This window comes from Blennius ocellaris (assembly GCF_963422515.1).
Source record: "Blennius ocellaris genome assembly, chromosome: 9".
Lineage (NCBI taxonomy): Eukaryota > Metazoa > Chordata > Actinopteri > Blenniiformes > Blenniidae > Blennius > Blennius ocellaris.
Genome location: NC_137658.1, coordinates 13,086,145 through 13,098,647, shown reverse-complemented (window position 1 = coordinate 13,098,647; position 12,503 = coordinate 13,086,145). Strand labels below are relative to the sequence as shown.

The 12,503-nt window shown below is 40.5% G+C and overlaps 1 protein-coding gene across 1 annotated transcript in view; it reads right to left on the bottom strand.

Moving 5' to 3' along the window:
- ctnna1 (catenin (cadherin-associated protein), alpha 1) overlaps positions 1-12,503 on the bottom strand; it is a 78,760-nt gene that overhangs the window by 18,227 nt on the left and 48,030 nt on the right. The window contains exons 10-14 of the mRNA XM_080502653.1: positions 10,111-10,203; positions 8,696-8,852; positions 7,803-8,003; positions 5,484-5,635; positions 2,081-2,191 (exon numbers count right to left, since the gene is read on the bottom strand). Coding sequence (XP_080358779.1) covers positions 2,081-2,191; positions 5,484-5,635; positions 7,803-8,003; positions 8,696-8,852; positions 10,111-10,203 — 714 coding nt within the window. The remainder of the gene's footprint in view (positions 1-2,080; positions 2,192-5,483; positions 5,636-7,802; positions 8,004-8,695; positions 8,853-10,110; positions 10,204-12,503) is intronic.

Here is a 12,503-nt window from a genome sequence, read left to right as displayed (position 1 = left end):
CTTATTACTTTAATGCCGTTAGCCTCTAAAGTTATAATTAGGTTGAGTATAAAATGAACTGAAGTGGTTTTGAGGTACGAGGACACACACAATGGCAGTCCTGGCCTATCTAGCAGAGAGTCCAGTGTAACGGCTCAAGAAGAAAGGAGACTTGAAGCAGCAGTCCAAGAACATGAGAGCTTGGATTCACACTTTTTCCCACCTTTTCCATTAACAGGGCAAGAAATGGCAGACTTATTATCTGCTGAGAGCCTTTTCAGATAGCTTACCGAGTGAATTCTACAGATAAAACACTAACAAAACTTTACTGGTTCAGCCAAAGAGAACACATCGAAAAACTTGATGGCATCGTCAACTGAAATGTTAAAAAAAAAATAATTGAAGAGGATGCAATGAATGATATTTTAAAGGAAGGTATAGTTGTCCAAATCTCTGGTTCATTTTAAGCAGGGATAACAAATGAAAGGTTCCTCTTATCTGAGAGATTAAGGCAAAGCACTATTTAATTAATATAATATTTCATTATACGTGTTTACATTTTAAACTTAATCTACCGACATAGCTTTGAGAAAGATTTTATCAAATGGCTCTATATTCTATGGAGTAATTTCAGGCATGCTTCAATGCCCTAGGCAAGCGCCGACATTGTATCTAGAAAGTAACGTTAAACATGCCACATACACTACCTGTCAAAGGTTTGGACACGCCTTCTCATTCAATGTTGTATTTTTTCATCAACGATTTACACTGAAGATTTTCATTGAAATCATTAAAACTATCAATGAACACATATTGAATTACGGAGTGAAAAAAATCAAAACATGATTTATATTTTAGATTCCTTAAAGGAGCTGCCTTTTGCTTTGTTGACGGTACTGCAAACCCTCGGCCTTCGCTCAAAAAGCTTCACGAGGTCGTCATCTGAAATAATTTTCACTTCACAGCTGAGCTTCATCAGGGTTCATTTGTAGAATTTTTTGCTTTCTTAACGGAGTCTGGGACCATCAGTTGTGTTGTGCAGAAGTCAAGTCGATGCTCAGCTGACGGCTCTATGTAACAAGTTGGAATTAATATTATGGTAAGAACCAATCAATCAAGTAAAGAGAAATGACAGTTACTTTTACGACTGAAGCGCAGTTCATCCAGAAACTTGCGAAACCTTTGAATGTGTCCCCAAGTGCAATCGCGAAAACCATCAAGCACTACGATGAAACTGGGTAACATGATGACCATCCCAGGAAAGGAAGACCAAGAGTCTCCTCGGCTGCTGAGGTCAAGTTCATCCAACTCGCAAGTCTCAGAAATTGCAAGTTAACAGCAGCTCAGATAAGAGCAAAGATAAAAGCCACATTGAGTTCTAGTAGCAGACAAATCTCTACATCAATGTTCAGAGGAGATGGGAAGCTCAATAGCTTCTAGGAAACCACTACTCAGGAAACGCAACAGGCAAGAGATTTGTTTGGGTCAAGAACCACAAGGAATGGACATTAGACCAGTGGAGATCAATGCTTTGATCCGACGAGTCCAAAGTTGAGCTCTTCAGTTCCACCCGCCGTGTGTTTGTGCGGAACAGAAAAGGTGAACGGATGGTTTCAACATGCACGGTTTCCGCTGTGACGCATGGAGGCGGAGGTGTGATAGTGTGGGGGCTTTAATGGTGACACTGATGAGGATTTATTCACATCAGAAACCCAACTGAACCTTTTTGTTTACTACATGTATGTAGTTTTGATGCCGTCAGTGAGAACCCTCAATGTAGTCATGGAAATAAAGAAAAAAAACATTGAATGAGACGGTGTGTCCAAAGGTTTGACCGGTAGTGTACGTTTACTCGACTTGGGAGCTGAAACACCAAACACAAGCCTGTACAGTCAATATTTAATAATCTTCCAAGAGCTCTCTGGTTCAGAGGAACTCGGGTGAAAACAATTTCCAATATGACGGATAAACGTGTGTACTTTTGCTTTAAACATTCTCACAAGGTATACTTTGTCCCGTTTATCAGCCAAAGACTTTAGAGGCGAGAGGTGATGCCGTGGAACACGTGACGCATGTCCCAGAAGCAATGTTTGTAACTTACACGGGCACTTTGACCAGCGATGAGCTGGTCATCCTCCGTCTGCACGCTGGTCCTGCTGCGAACGTCGAAGTCCTCCGTCTCAAAGTCAGAGTCGTCCAGCTCCTCTGGAGTCTTTCATGGGACAAGAGAGGAAAGCAAAATTAACGACAGGAAGACAACAAGAGAAACTGTAGGTGAAGCAGAATGAGGTAAGAAAATGCAGCCTTTGACTAAGCGGAGAACATAAAATAATATTGGCATGGTACAGCATCGTGAGCACTATTAAATAACAAACCTTCTTACCATCTATGAGAAATGCCTTGATGCTGCCTGCCAGGACTGCATCAGATAAATGCTCCTTCACAGCTTGGTACAGAAACTGTAAACTCCAAATGAATTTGTAAATCAAGCGCAATGTGCTGCCGGTGCATTCTGAGAGGGAATATGAAGGTACGCGCTGGTAGGAAACATATTGGGAGTGGAACGCTTCAGAGGCCCATCTGTCGCTGCTATCTGTGGAAAGCCGGCTAAAGGCATGACTTGTGTTCTTCTGACATACCTCCATTTAATCTCTGATCTTTTACCCCTTTCCATTCCATTGAATACAGAACAAGCAATAAGCAACATTTCTTCTGCGGTCGATATTAATATTCAAAAGAATTTCTATCACAACAGGTCACGCTCAAGGCAAAATACAATACTGACGGGCAGGAAAATGTATTTGGTAGTGATATAAGCGGAGGGGAGATGATGTGAACAGATAAAGGTGCATTATCACGCCTGTGCCCCTACTTGTGCTTATCCAGCTGTCTCCATCCCGTCTGCGATGGATTTGGAGCCCTCACATCTAAAAATAGCTGAAGGTCTCTGAACAACCTTCCACTGTTTTATGGAATGTAGAGATGCTCTTGTTCTCAAGGGAGTACGCGTATGGTTTCAGATACAAAGCTGTAGTGACTCACAGGCATCGCTTTCAACCCAGACAAAGCTGTTCAGTGGGGCAAAGATATCACCTGCTGTGGCCTGTGCAACAGATAACCTGTGGGAGGCTCAGAAACGAGCACCCAATGGGATACTACCAGGGAAGTGACAACAATAGCAAGGTGCATCAAATTCAATGCCGTCACAGCAAATGAAAATTGTATTTTGTATTCTATACTGTGGTGAAGAAAAAAAAAAAAAAAATACTAATCAATATTTAATTTAATAAAGCCTGACATCTCCAGTGAAAGGGAAGCGACCTGAGTCACCTCTACGGGGAATAATTGAGCAGATGGCCCCTGAAGTGCAATAATTAAGGGAAGACAAGGGGAGAGCCTAAAAGACGGCTTCTCACAGGCCTCGTCCTATCAAGCATTTATATCAGTGGTTGTAAATATGGATGGGTAATGTCAACAGCAAAACCCCTCATTGTTATTTTTCACATTCTGCTAAAAGCCTTTGTGAGGCGACCGGGTTTTTTTCTCTCTCGCGCGCTCAGGATAGAGATAGCAAAATCACCTTGGGGCTATGTTGCACTGAACAAATCATAGGTAACGACAGCTGCCCCTGTATCTAACTGTCAGCGGCTCCCTGACTTTGAGACAGTTTCATGTCTGTGGGGCATATTCTCTGATGTCGCTGTAGGTGGGCAGAGGGCTCTGTCCACCTGTCAAATATCCAAGGGATGTCCAACAGAGACCATGCACCACTTATAGAGGTTAAAGATGTGTCTATCTTAGGGAGCCCCAACCACACACACCTGTCTGCTTTGATTTAAGACTCGGCCACTGTGTTGTGCTTGCATGTAAGGCTTTACGGAAAAGAAAGTGGGGAAAAAAAATAAAATAAAAAATGGATTGTGTGCTTGAGCATGAGAGTGGACATGCCCTCAAGACAAGTTGTTTTAAAGCCATCTCAACTCAACTGTTTTTCAAGTATTTGGGTTTTCTTTGCACTTAAGAGTACAAACTGCTTGGTTTCACATACAAACTGTTCCCTGGAAGGACAGTTCAACGAGAAAACGGCTCTTTTTGATCACAACGGCAATGTTTTTGATACAGTTGTAATCTCATTATGAACAACAGCTTTTAACAGTAAGCTTAATGAGACTGCAGCAAATTGTTGCAGAAAATACCATAACGACAAGGCTGAAGCACTAAGCCATTCCCCGCTGAATAATCACCACAAAACCCGAGATGAATAGTATTCACAACCGAGAGAAATCCTGGTAAACCCATGGGAAACCCACACTTTTTTTTTTTTTTTAAGATAAGAGATGTTATTTGAGTTAAATCTCTCCACTCTCTGCAGCCAGTAGTTAATGACAGAATCACTATGATAGATAAAGTAAGCGCTTTGCAAATCCCGTGTTCGTTTTAACACGTGCACATCTACTCGCACCCATTCATCCGCCAGGTAGTGCTCAGCCAACCCCATAGGCCCAGCGTTAACAGCTTAATCAATCTGGATAACAATAGTGGAGCTGGGGCAGCTGGAAATTGAATGTAGTTCTCAGGCTTGCAGTCCAACTAAAGAATGCTAATTAAAACCTTTCTTAAATCAGCTGCTTATTATAATGCAAATACAACATAATGGACCATCTTTCATTTGTTTTTTTGTCTATGTCTGAGCGGCATTATTAATGAGAGCCAAGGAACACTTTTGGAGCACCATTGTCAAAACAAAATGTGCTGTCAAGACTAATGATTCCAATTCAAAAGATTAAACTGTTGAAAATAATAGAAGATGGCATAATACAACCAACTGGCACATTGCAACTCAATGACGTAAATGCATAATTGGATAGTATTGCATAAGTGAGGTGATTTAAACAAATCAACTTACTTCTTAAAGGGGGAATCTAGCAATACAAAGTGAGCAAAACTACAAATATTTAGCAAACACCCATTTCTTTGCCTTCACAGCTGTGATGGGTTTTGTTTTCAGCTCATTGTCAGTCAATTAGGTAACGCTTCAATGGTAGCCTACCACCATCTGTCTTCGTTATGGTTCTGCTCAAGCAAACGCCATTAACCCACAGACAACTAAGGCTGTTACACTAGATTGCAGGTCTGGTCAATTAGGTCAAATGTTGCCTGAGACAAGTTAATCACAGTCTTCCCCAACAGCACAAAGCCAGTTTCTCACATACTATTAAAAACAGCATCTGGTGGAGACAATTCTGGTAATACAGTACAGTGACGATACTCACAATGCTGTAAACTATGAAACAATGTACATCTGACAATGCACGCAATAATGGCAGTTTACAGCAAATGGTATTTAATCTGGAATTTGTCTGGCTTTTCAGTAAGTTAGGTCAAATTTCACAAGAGACAAAACAGTCATTATTATTGTGGTGAATTTCAAGATATGAAAGAAGTAAATAGTAAAAAAGAAGCAGGAACATTAAATAGTAAAAAAAAATATATGCGGAGTTTACCCTGATCATGAGGACAGCCTTACGAATGTCACGAATGCCATCATACACCAGACGGGAGGCATCAATGAACTCATTCTCATCCACAGGCTGTGTGGGGTTTGAACTCAAGGCCTCCACTGCAGACTCCACTTGCTCTGTGAACCGTGGCATGACTGAAGGAAGGAGAGATCAAGGGGAAGAAGAAGAAGAGGGGAAGGATATAAAAGTCAATGAGAAGTCACGTCACCCCCACACACACCGAAAGGCTAGAGCGAAAACAACCAGGCGGTATAATGCGCACATTGTTAGACTCCATCAATATTTGTAAAAGACAGAACTACTTGCTGTGTAAACAATGTCCAGCATCGCCTACAAGCAACACTTTTTTTAAGGCTGATGTCAAAAATGAAAACCACACAGGCCTGTCCAAGCATTACATTTGATTTTTTTTTTTTAAATCAATAATCTCCTGAAAGATATTCATAGAGCCGACCTGTGATCATTTGAGGTTTCTGAAAGAACAGTTGAATTCAACATATTGAATTGCCCCACTTACTGTCTTTAAAAAAGAATGGAACACAATTCTGAAGGAAACCAACCTCTTACTTTGTAGAGAAATATCTAATAGAGGGTTACACACAGTTGACCCAGTAGGCTTGCATTTTGTCCTTTTGACATTGTGATAAGTGCAACGAAAGCTTGTCAAGCACATAAATTCACTATTTAGGACTGAGCCGACAATTCATGGGAGGACAATGGACGCCATGATGCAAATAAGCGAGGAAGAGGGGGAAAAAATGGGGGATTTCGTTTTCTGCTTACCAACTGTTTATAACCTGCCGGCATCTGGACGGAAACGATAGTAAAAATAATTGAGCGACCTAAATAATACAACTTTCAATTTAATATGCAAGTAAATACTTAGACTTGGTGGAGCGGCCATCTCCCAATCGCAATGTTGCAGGTTCGATTCCCATCTCCACCTGTCAACATGCCTTGTGCAAGACACTGAACGCCAAATTGCTCCCATTGGAGTTACGGCACCTTCCATGGTTGCAGCCTCCATTAGTGTGTGAATGTAATTAACGATGTAAAGCGTTTTGGGACTGGTCACAGACTTCAAGCGATATACAAGTGAAGTTATATTTACCAGTTATATGTCTGCAACACAACATGTATTTTGGAATGTGCGGTGGGGCTGTAAACAAACACTGTATACATTAACACAATATTCAACTTGTAAAAGTGTTGGAGAGAACTTTTGGATTTACACAGATGTATGTTTTTTGCTTCGAGGAGCAAGAGGTTGGAAATGTCAAATCGAGTCATTATTTGAAGATGTAAAAGAGATATGCATTTACTTCTAAACGTATTCCTTCCGAATACATTGATATAAAATAAGAACTAAAACAAAGCACTAAATACATCGTTTTATGTTGGTTTTTTTTTAAATGACTTCATTAACAATATACAATGTTCCTATCCAGATGTCAGCCTCTATTGATACGATGTTTGGTTGGATTTGGACTTGGAAATGTCTCTGGGCTCGACTGTCCACACATTACAGACCAACAATAGACAAATGATTTTGACATATTAGCCTGCTAGCGATGTAAGCTAGCACAGCTCATACATTATATTTGCTGTCTAATGGCACACTTGGACAGAACAAGTCATTTTAATGTGATACAACCATGAATTATGATGTTTATCATATCCGTCAACTGAACAATGATCCCTGTGCTGACAAGCGATGTGAGATTGCATAATGCAGCATACTAAATAGAGAACTCAACCTCCCGTGGCTTCCATTGAATGAAAATTGCATTTGATGCTCGTGCTGGCTTTATAGAATGAAACTTCAAGTGACGTGAGTGTAGGTGTAAAGGGCCGCCTTTTGACAAACAGAAAAGGCACATTTCAGTGGACAATGTAAGCAGGAAACGATTATAGTACTGCACTCAGAGGAAAAGGTGCTCAAATAAATGGAATACATAGTCACATTGGGTAATCAACCAAAATTACTATTAAAAAAAAAAAAATGTAAATCAATTAAGACGTGTATATCTTGTCCGCAGTGATGGTTGAAACCTTTTAACACCTCACTGGAAAACATGGAGCATCAGCAGGGTTTATACCTTTTATAGGAAATAATACCTCAGACCAATGTTGATTTGGATATATAGATTCTTCTGAATAAATAATGGAATGCAGTAATTCTTATAATGGCAATAATGTATGCAAGTCCAACTTCTTAATGCTTTATAATTGTTTCAATACTAGATGTCTGGAAGTTTATTCACAGCATGTTGGAGAACTGTTCTTTGGTCCAGCACATACCTGTATTGGTGAGGAGCTTGGTGGCCTCCAACACCTTCTCTGTGTAGACTCCAGGTTCATAATTGTCCATTTCAGATGTGACCACATGCACAACTCTGGCAGCACGGCCTCGAATCGCCCCGGCAGTGCGGTCCAGACCGTCAACATCTTTCTCTTGCAGCGCGATGACACACTTATTTACGTCCTCCAGGATGTGGTTCTCTGAACACATTAAGTGATGTGCAATTAGCTGAGTACACTTGTTATTAGTCACATGTGATTGAAATCATGCGGGCAGCTCAGCAGTATAGGAGCACTTTTTTTTTTACTGAAGATGTTTCTTGAAAATTCTCAAAATGCTTTAATCAAAAGAATAAAAAGCATGTTTACGTAAGAACGGACAACAAAATGCACAGGCAGGAATTTCTCAGCCTTCAATCTGTGTTTGCACAGTCCTAAAATTAAATAGGCCACTAGGAAGCTGGAGTATAGAGTGGGGAGGGCAAAGACAAATTCTCAGACTGCTTATTAATGGGGCGCCTGTAAAATGCAAATGTCCGCTGTGTAAATTACAGTCTGTCCTTGGCTGGAGGTGAGAGAAGTCACTCTGCTTAATGCTTAATGAGAACTCTTTAAGGGTATGCCTGACAAACCATTTGTGCGCTTTAACACATGACAGGATGTCAATTTCAGATGTAGTTCTGCTGATTCCTCTCCTTTTTAATCTGTGGGGCCCAATCAGGCAGGGGACATATGGCTTCGCTAGTAAGTACTCAAACCACAGATCTTTAGAGGAAGTAAAGCTGCTTTTAAAGATTAGCAATAAATTCTTTGTTAAAGTTGAACAAACCAAGACCGTTCCAAAGGTATAAAACAATCATCTTGTTCCTATATGACTGATGGGTCACACTTACCGGACACACAAAGGAAGTCGTCAATTGATGTTATGTCATCAACAGCATCAGTGAGAACACGGACCTGCTTCTCCCACTGCTCCTTGAAGAGATCCATATTGTCCTGGGCCACCTTACTGTTGGGCTTGGCAGCAAGGGCCAGCGCTGCATTAATCACCTGCAATCACCCAATTACAACCATTACAGCTCAATTACAACTCAGCCTTCAGCCACAACATTAGCATAGGTTGATTGCACGAAGCCCTCCATTCCCCCTACATTAATGTTAAAATTGCATCAGGAAGAAAACGCTCTCCTTGGAGTGATTATGGACACGCTGTGTGTGAAGTGAATGGAACAAAACCAAGAGCTGCCTATTTTGGGGAGGAAGGAACAGCTGTAAGTATCAGAGCTCAGGATGAATGGGAGTCAGATGAGATTAAAAGGAGCTGCAGTAGCAGCAGAACGGTTGAGAGAGCTGGCGTGGCCCTGAAGTACAGATGAGGGCCTGATAGTTGGTGTGGCAACATGTGTGATAAGGTGGTTCAAAGATCAAAAGATTTGCAAGAAAAAACATCTCTATTAAGTGCACATTAAATTTTTCGATTTCATTGCATGTTCAAAATGGGGCAATTTCTTTAAATACTAAGGCTTTAACAAGTTAATTTTGTTTATTTAACCACAGCAAAAAATAACACTCGTTACCACATTACCGTTACCACATTACTTATACATATACCATTTCTTGCACCTGAGGAAGTGTCCCTTCAAGCAAACAACCCCAGTGTTAAATGCAGAGTAGCAGACATTGCTCAGCCAGGTAGACTGTCAGCTAAAAAATAAATAAATCAGATGGGAGAATGGGTGAGACTATGACTGTGCACACAACGAGAAACAAATCATTTTCTTGCCAAAGAATATAATTCAAGTCTTTTGAATCACCCTCATGCTAAACAAGCAGCAAGCCTGGGTGCTCAAGCTAACGTCAAGTTTAGTCCTAATGTTATATTTAAACATACAACCATCGTTATTAAAAAAAAGGCATAAACAAACATGATTTTGTAGTGTGAACACATGTCCATTCATTGACTCATTTGTCTACTACATTCTGTTTGAACTGAAATAGCTTGCATCAAATACAGAGATGCATTTAGAATCCAACTGATTTACAAATCCCTTAATTTGATTAATTATTCAGTTGATTCCACCACTAACACATGTGTTTGAGCAAGATTGTTCCCAGGCCTGAGCAATGATGAAAATTGAAGAGTGGATTTCATTGATCCATTAGATGCAGGAAGAAAAAAAAAACATAAAAAACAACACACATACATGAATATATAAATGTTCACTGTGTGAGGACGGCGGTGTTAGGAGCTCTGAAGATGTGCTCCATCAGTGAGCTGGGTGGAAGTTAAAGGGAAACTGCTAAGTACCTGGGGGCAGAGAGCTTCCAGTTGAGATGCTGCCATTCGGACTAGCTTCACTCCCTCCTCATTGTTGGAAATGGAGCATGCCAGGTTCGCCACCTTAACAAGAAACACACACACACACAAAGCTTTTGTTCAGCCACAAACAGAGACTCAGACTTATTCAGTAAACAAAAAAAGTAATACATGAATACATAAATAACCTCGGATAACTTCATTATAGTAGCCTGGTTTAGGAATCCTCCATCAGAAATAGAGCAACTCTGCAACAAAACTAATCCCAGAGGAATACAAACCCACTGCTGAGGATTAATTTATAAAGCTGCTAAAGTGATACAATATGATGCCACAGAAGGGGGAGACCAAAAATGTAGAGGTGGGGGGGGAAACAAAAACTGTAAATGAAGAGATAAAATAAAAGTTCAGTTATTGTGTCACCCTTCAAAATAGCAGGTTTCATCAAATGTAAATAGTGGCTGGTAAACGAAAAGATGTGGCTACTCTCAGTGACTAAATCACTGGGCTGCCAGATTGCCATTACGCTTCCAGGGAGGCAAATATCCCTGACACTTTCAGAAACTGAGCAGCAGAATGAGAACTGGGGTGCTGAGCTAAGCAAGTCTCACATGCAGCTGCCAACATTTATGGTTTGTGAGTATATTTTCCCATACTGACCAACAAATCACGCTCCCCTACGATTATTTGGAAATATATTCTTTCATCTCCCAGAGTAAAAATATGCATCTAACTCAGAGTCACTCAAATTTAGGTCAGAGACTTTGAAGATTCCCATTTGTTGGTTGGGATGTGCTGGCAACAATGTTGTAACAGAATGCCTGGGATACGAGGAGCTGTGCCAAAGTGGGATTATCCAACGGACAGAATATGTGCTGAAATATAATCAATTACAAAAGGGGGGAAAAAAATGTGCTAACACAGAAACAAGATTGTCCTTTTAAAGGCTTGGGTTATATTTGCATATTTCAGCTGTCAATCTGTAATATCATATATTTCAAAGTGATTAATGAGATCTGGGTCATGAAGCAACAGAACCGGTGAAACTAGCACACTCTGTAAACTAAAGTCTAGTTTAACCATCGCATTGAAAACATATGGTCATTGTCATTTTTTGTCGCCAAACGCGTTCACAGCGGAGCTTGGACGGGGACTGGCTTGCACAAGTCAAACACCAAAGCAGAATGTGGAAGGTAAATGCAAAACATGGGAACCCTTATTAAAGTCTATAGCCAAAAAGGCCGCGATTATATTTTCTATGAAATAAGGATGGAAAACAGGTTTATAGCCAGGCTACGTGATGATCTCATCAGAGTGATGTTGAAATATACTGTTTATCTGGGATAGGGAGATCTCAGCAAGTAAATATAAAAGCACATAAATGTGGGACAAACCTGTGAAAGTAACACTTTTCTTTTTTTTTTTCTAAAGAAAGAAAAAAAGGGAGCTTTTTCTATTAAGGTGCTGGAACGCCTCACTGGCTGCTTGAGTGGATGAGTGTATGAGAGATCTTCTCCTCAGCCTCAGCTCTTGAAGATGCCTAACCCCCCCACCTCAAATTCCTGAGCAGTTTTGCTGATGAGAAGCACTTATTCCACTGTGCTGGTGAAGCACTGAAACATTGATATAAACATATCTTACATCGCTATGCAAACACATGCAGGGACCACAGGGAGAACAGTCAGTAATCCATGAGGAGAGTTGAGAGCCGTGGTTACATAAAGAAACTGGCACTTTATCGAGAAATGTGTAGTTTTACTTTCATGATATTTCACATAAGCTTTTACAAACTCTGTGTGTGTGTGTGTGTGTGTGGGGGGGGGGGGGGGGACCACTCCACTTGCAATGCAGTGTACATGTCATTTAAAGTGTCGGAGGAGTCAGTCCACCGACTCTATGCAAACAATTACCATAATGCAGTTTAACACTCACTTTCTGCAGACGAATACAGCAAAAGCTTCATAAGCCTACAGAGTCAGACAGATATTCCTGTCAAAATCGGATGAAACAAAGTCGGTTTTTCTGATCGATGATGTCCATTTCATTTGATGATAAAGATTTCAAATAACTGTACTGGCCCATTAGAAGTTTCAGAAACTGGAGAAATTGGACAGGCACTTGACTGATAATAAAATGTCAGATGCGACAAACAGTGACAAGCTCGTACCAATAAGCCATTAAAAAGTTTTGAAATGCAGCATCACAAAGACGAATCACAGTATGAAGTACTATTTACACAAAAACATTTCACAGTGAAAATGCCAACCTATATGTTGAGTTTTGACTCTCATTTACACAACAATGGTGATTGGAGCCACTGAAAAGACAACTTTTTGAAAATGGCTGAACTTTTCAGAAATGCTCTGACTCCATCCCTGAGTAAA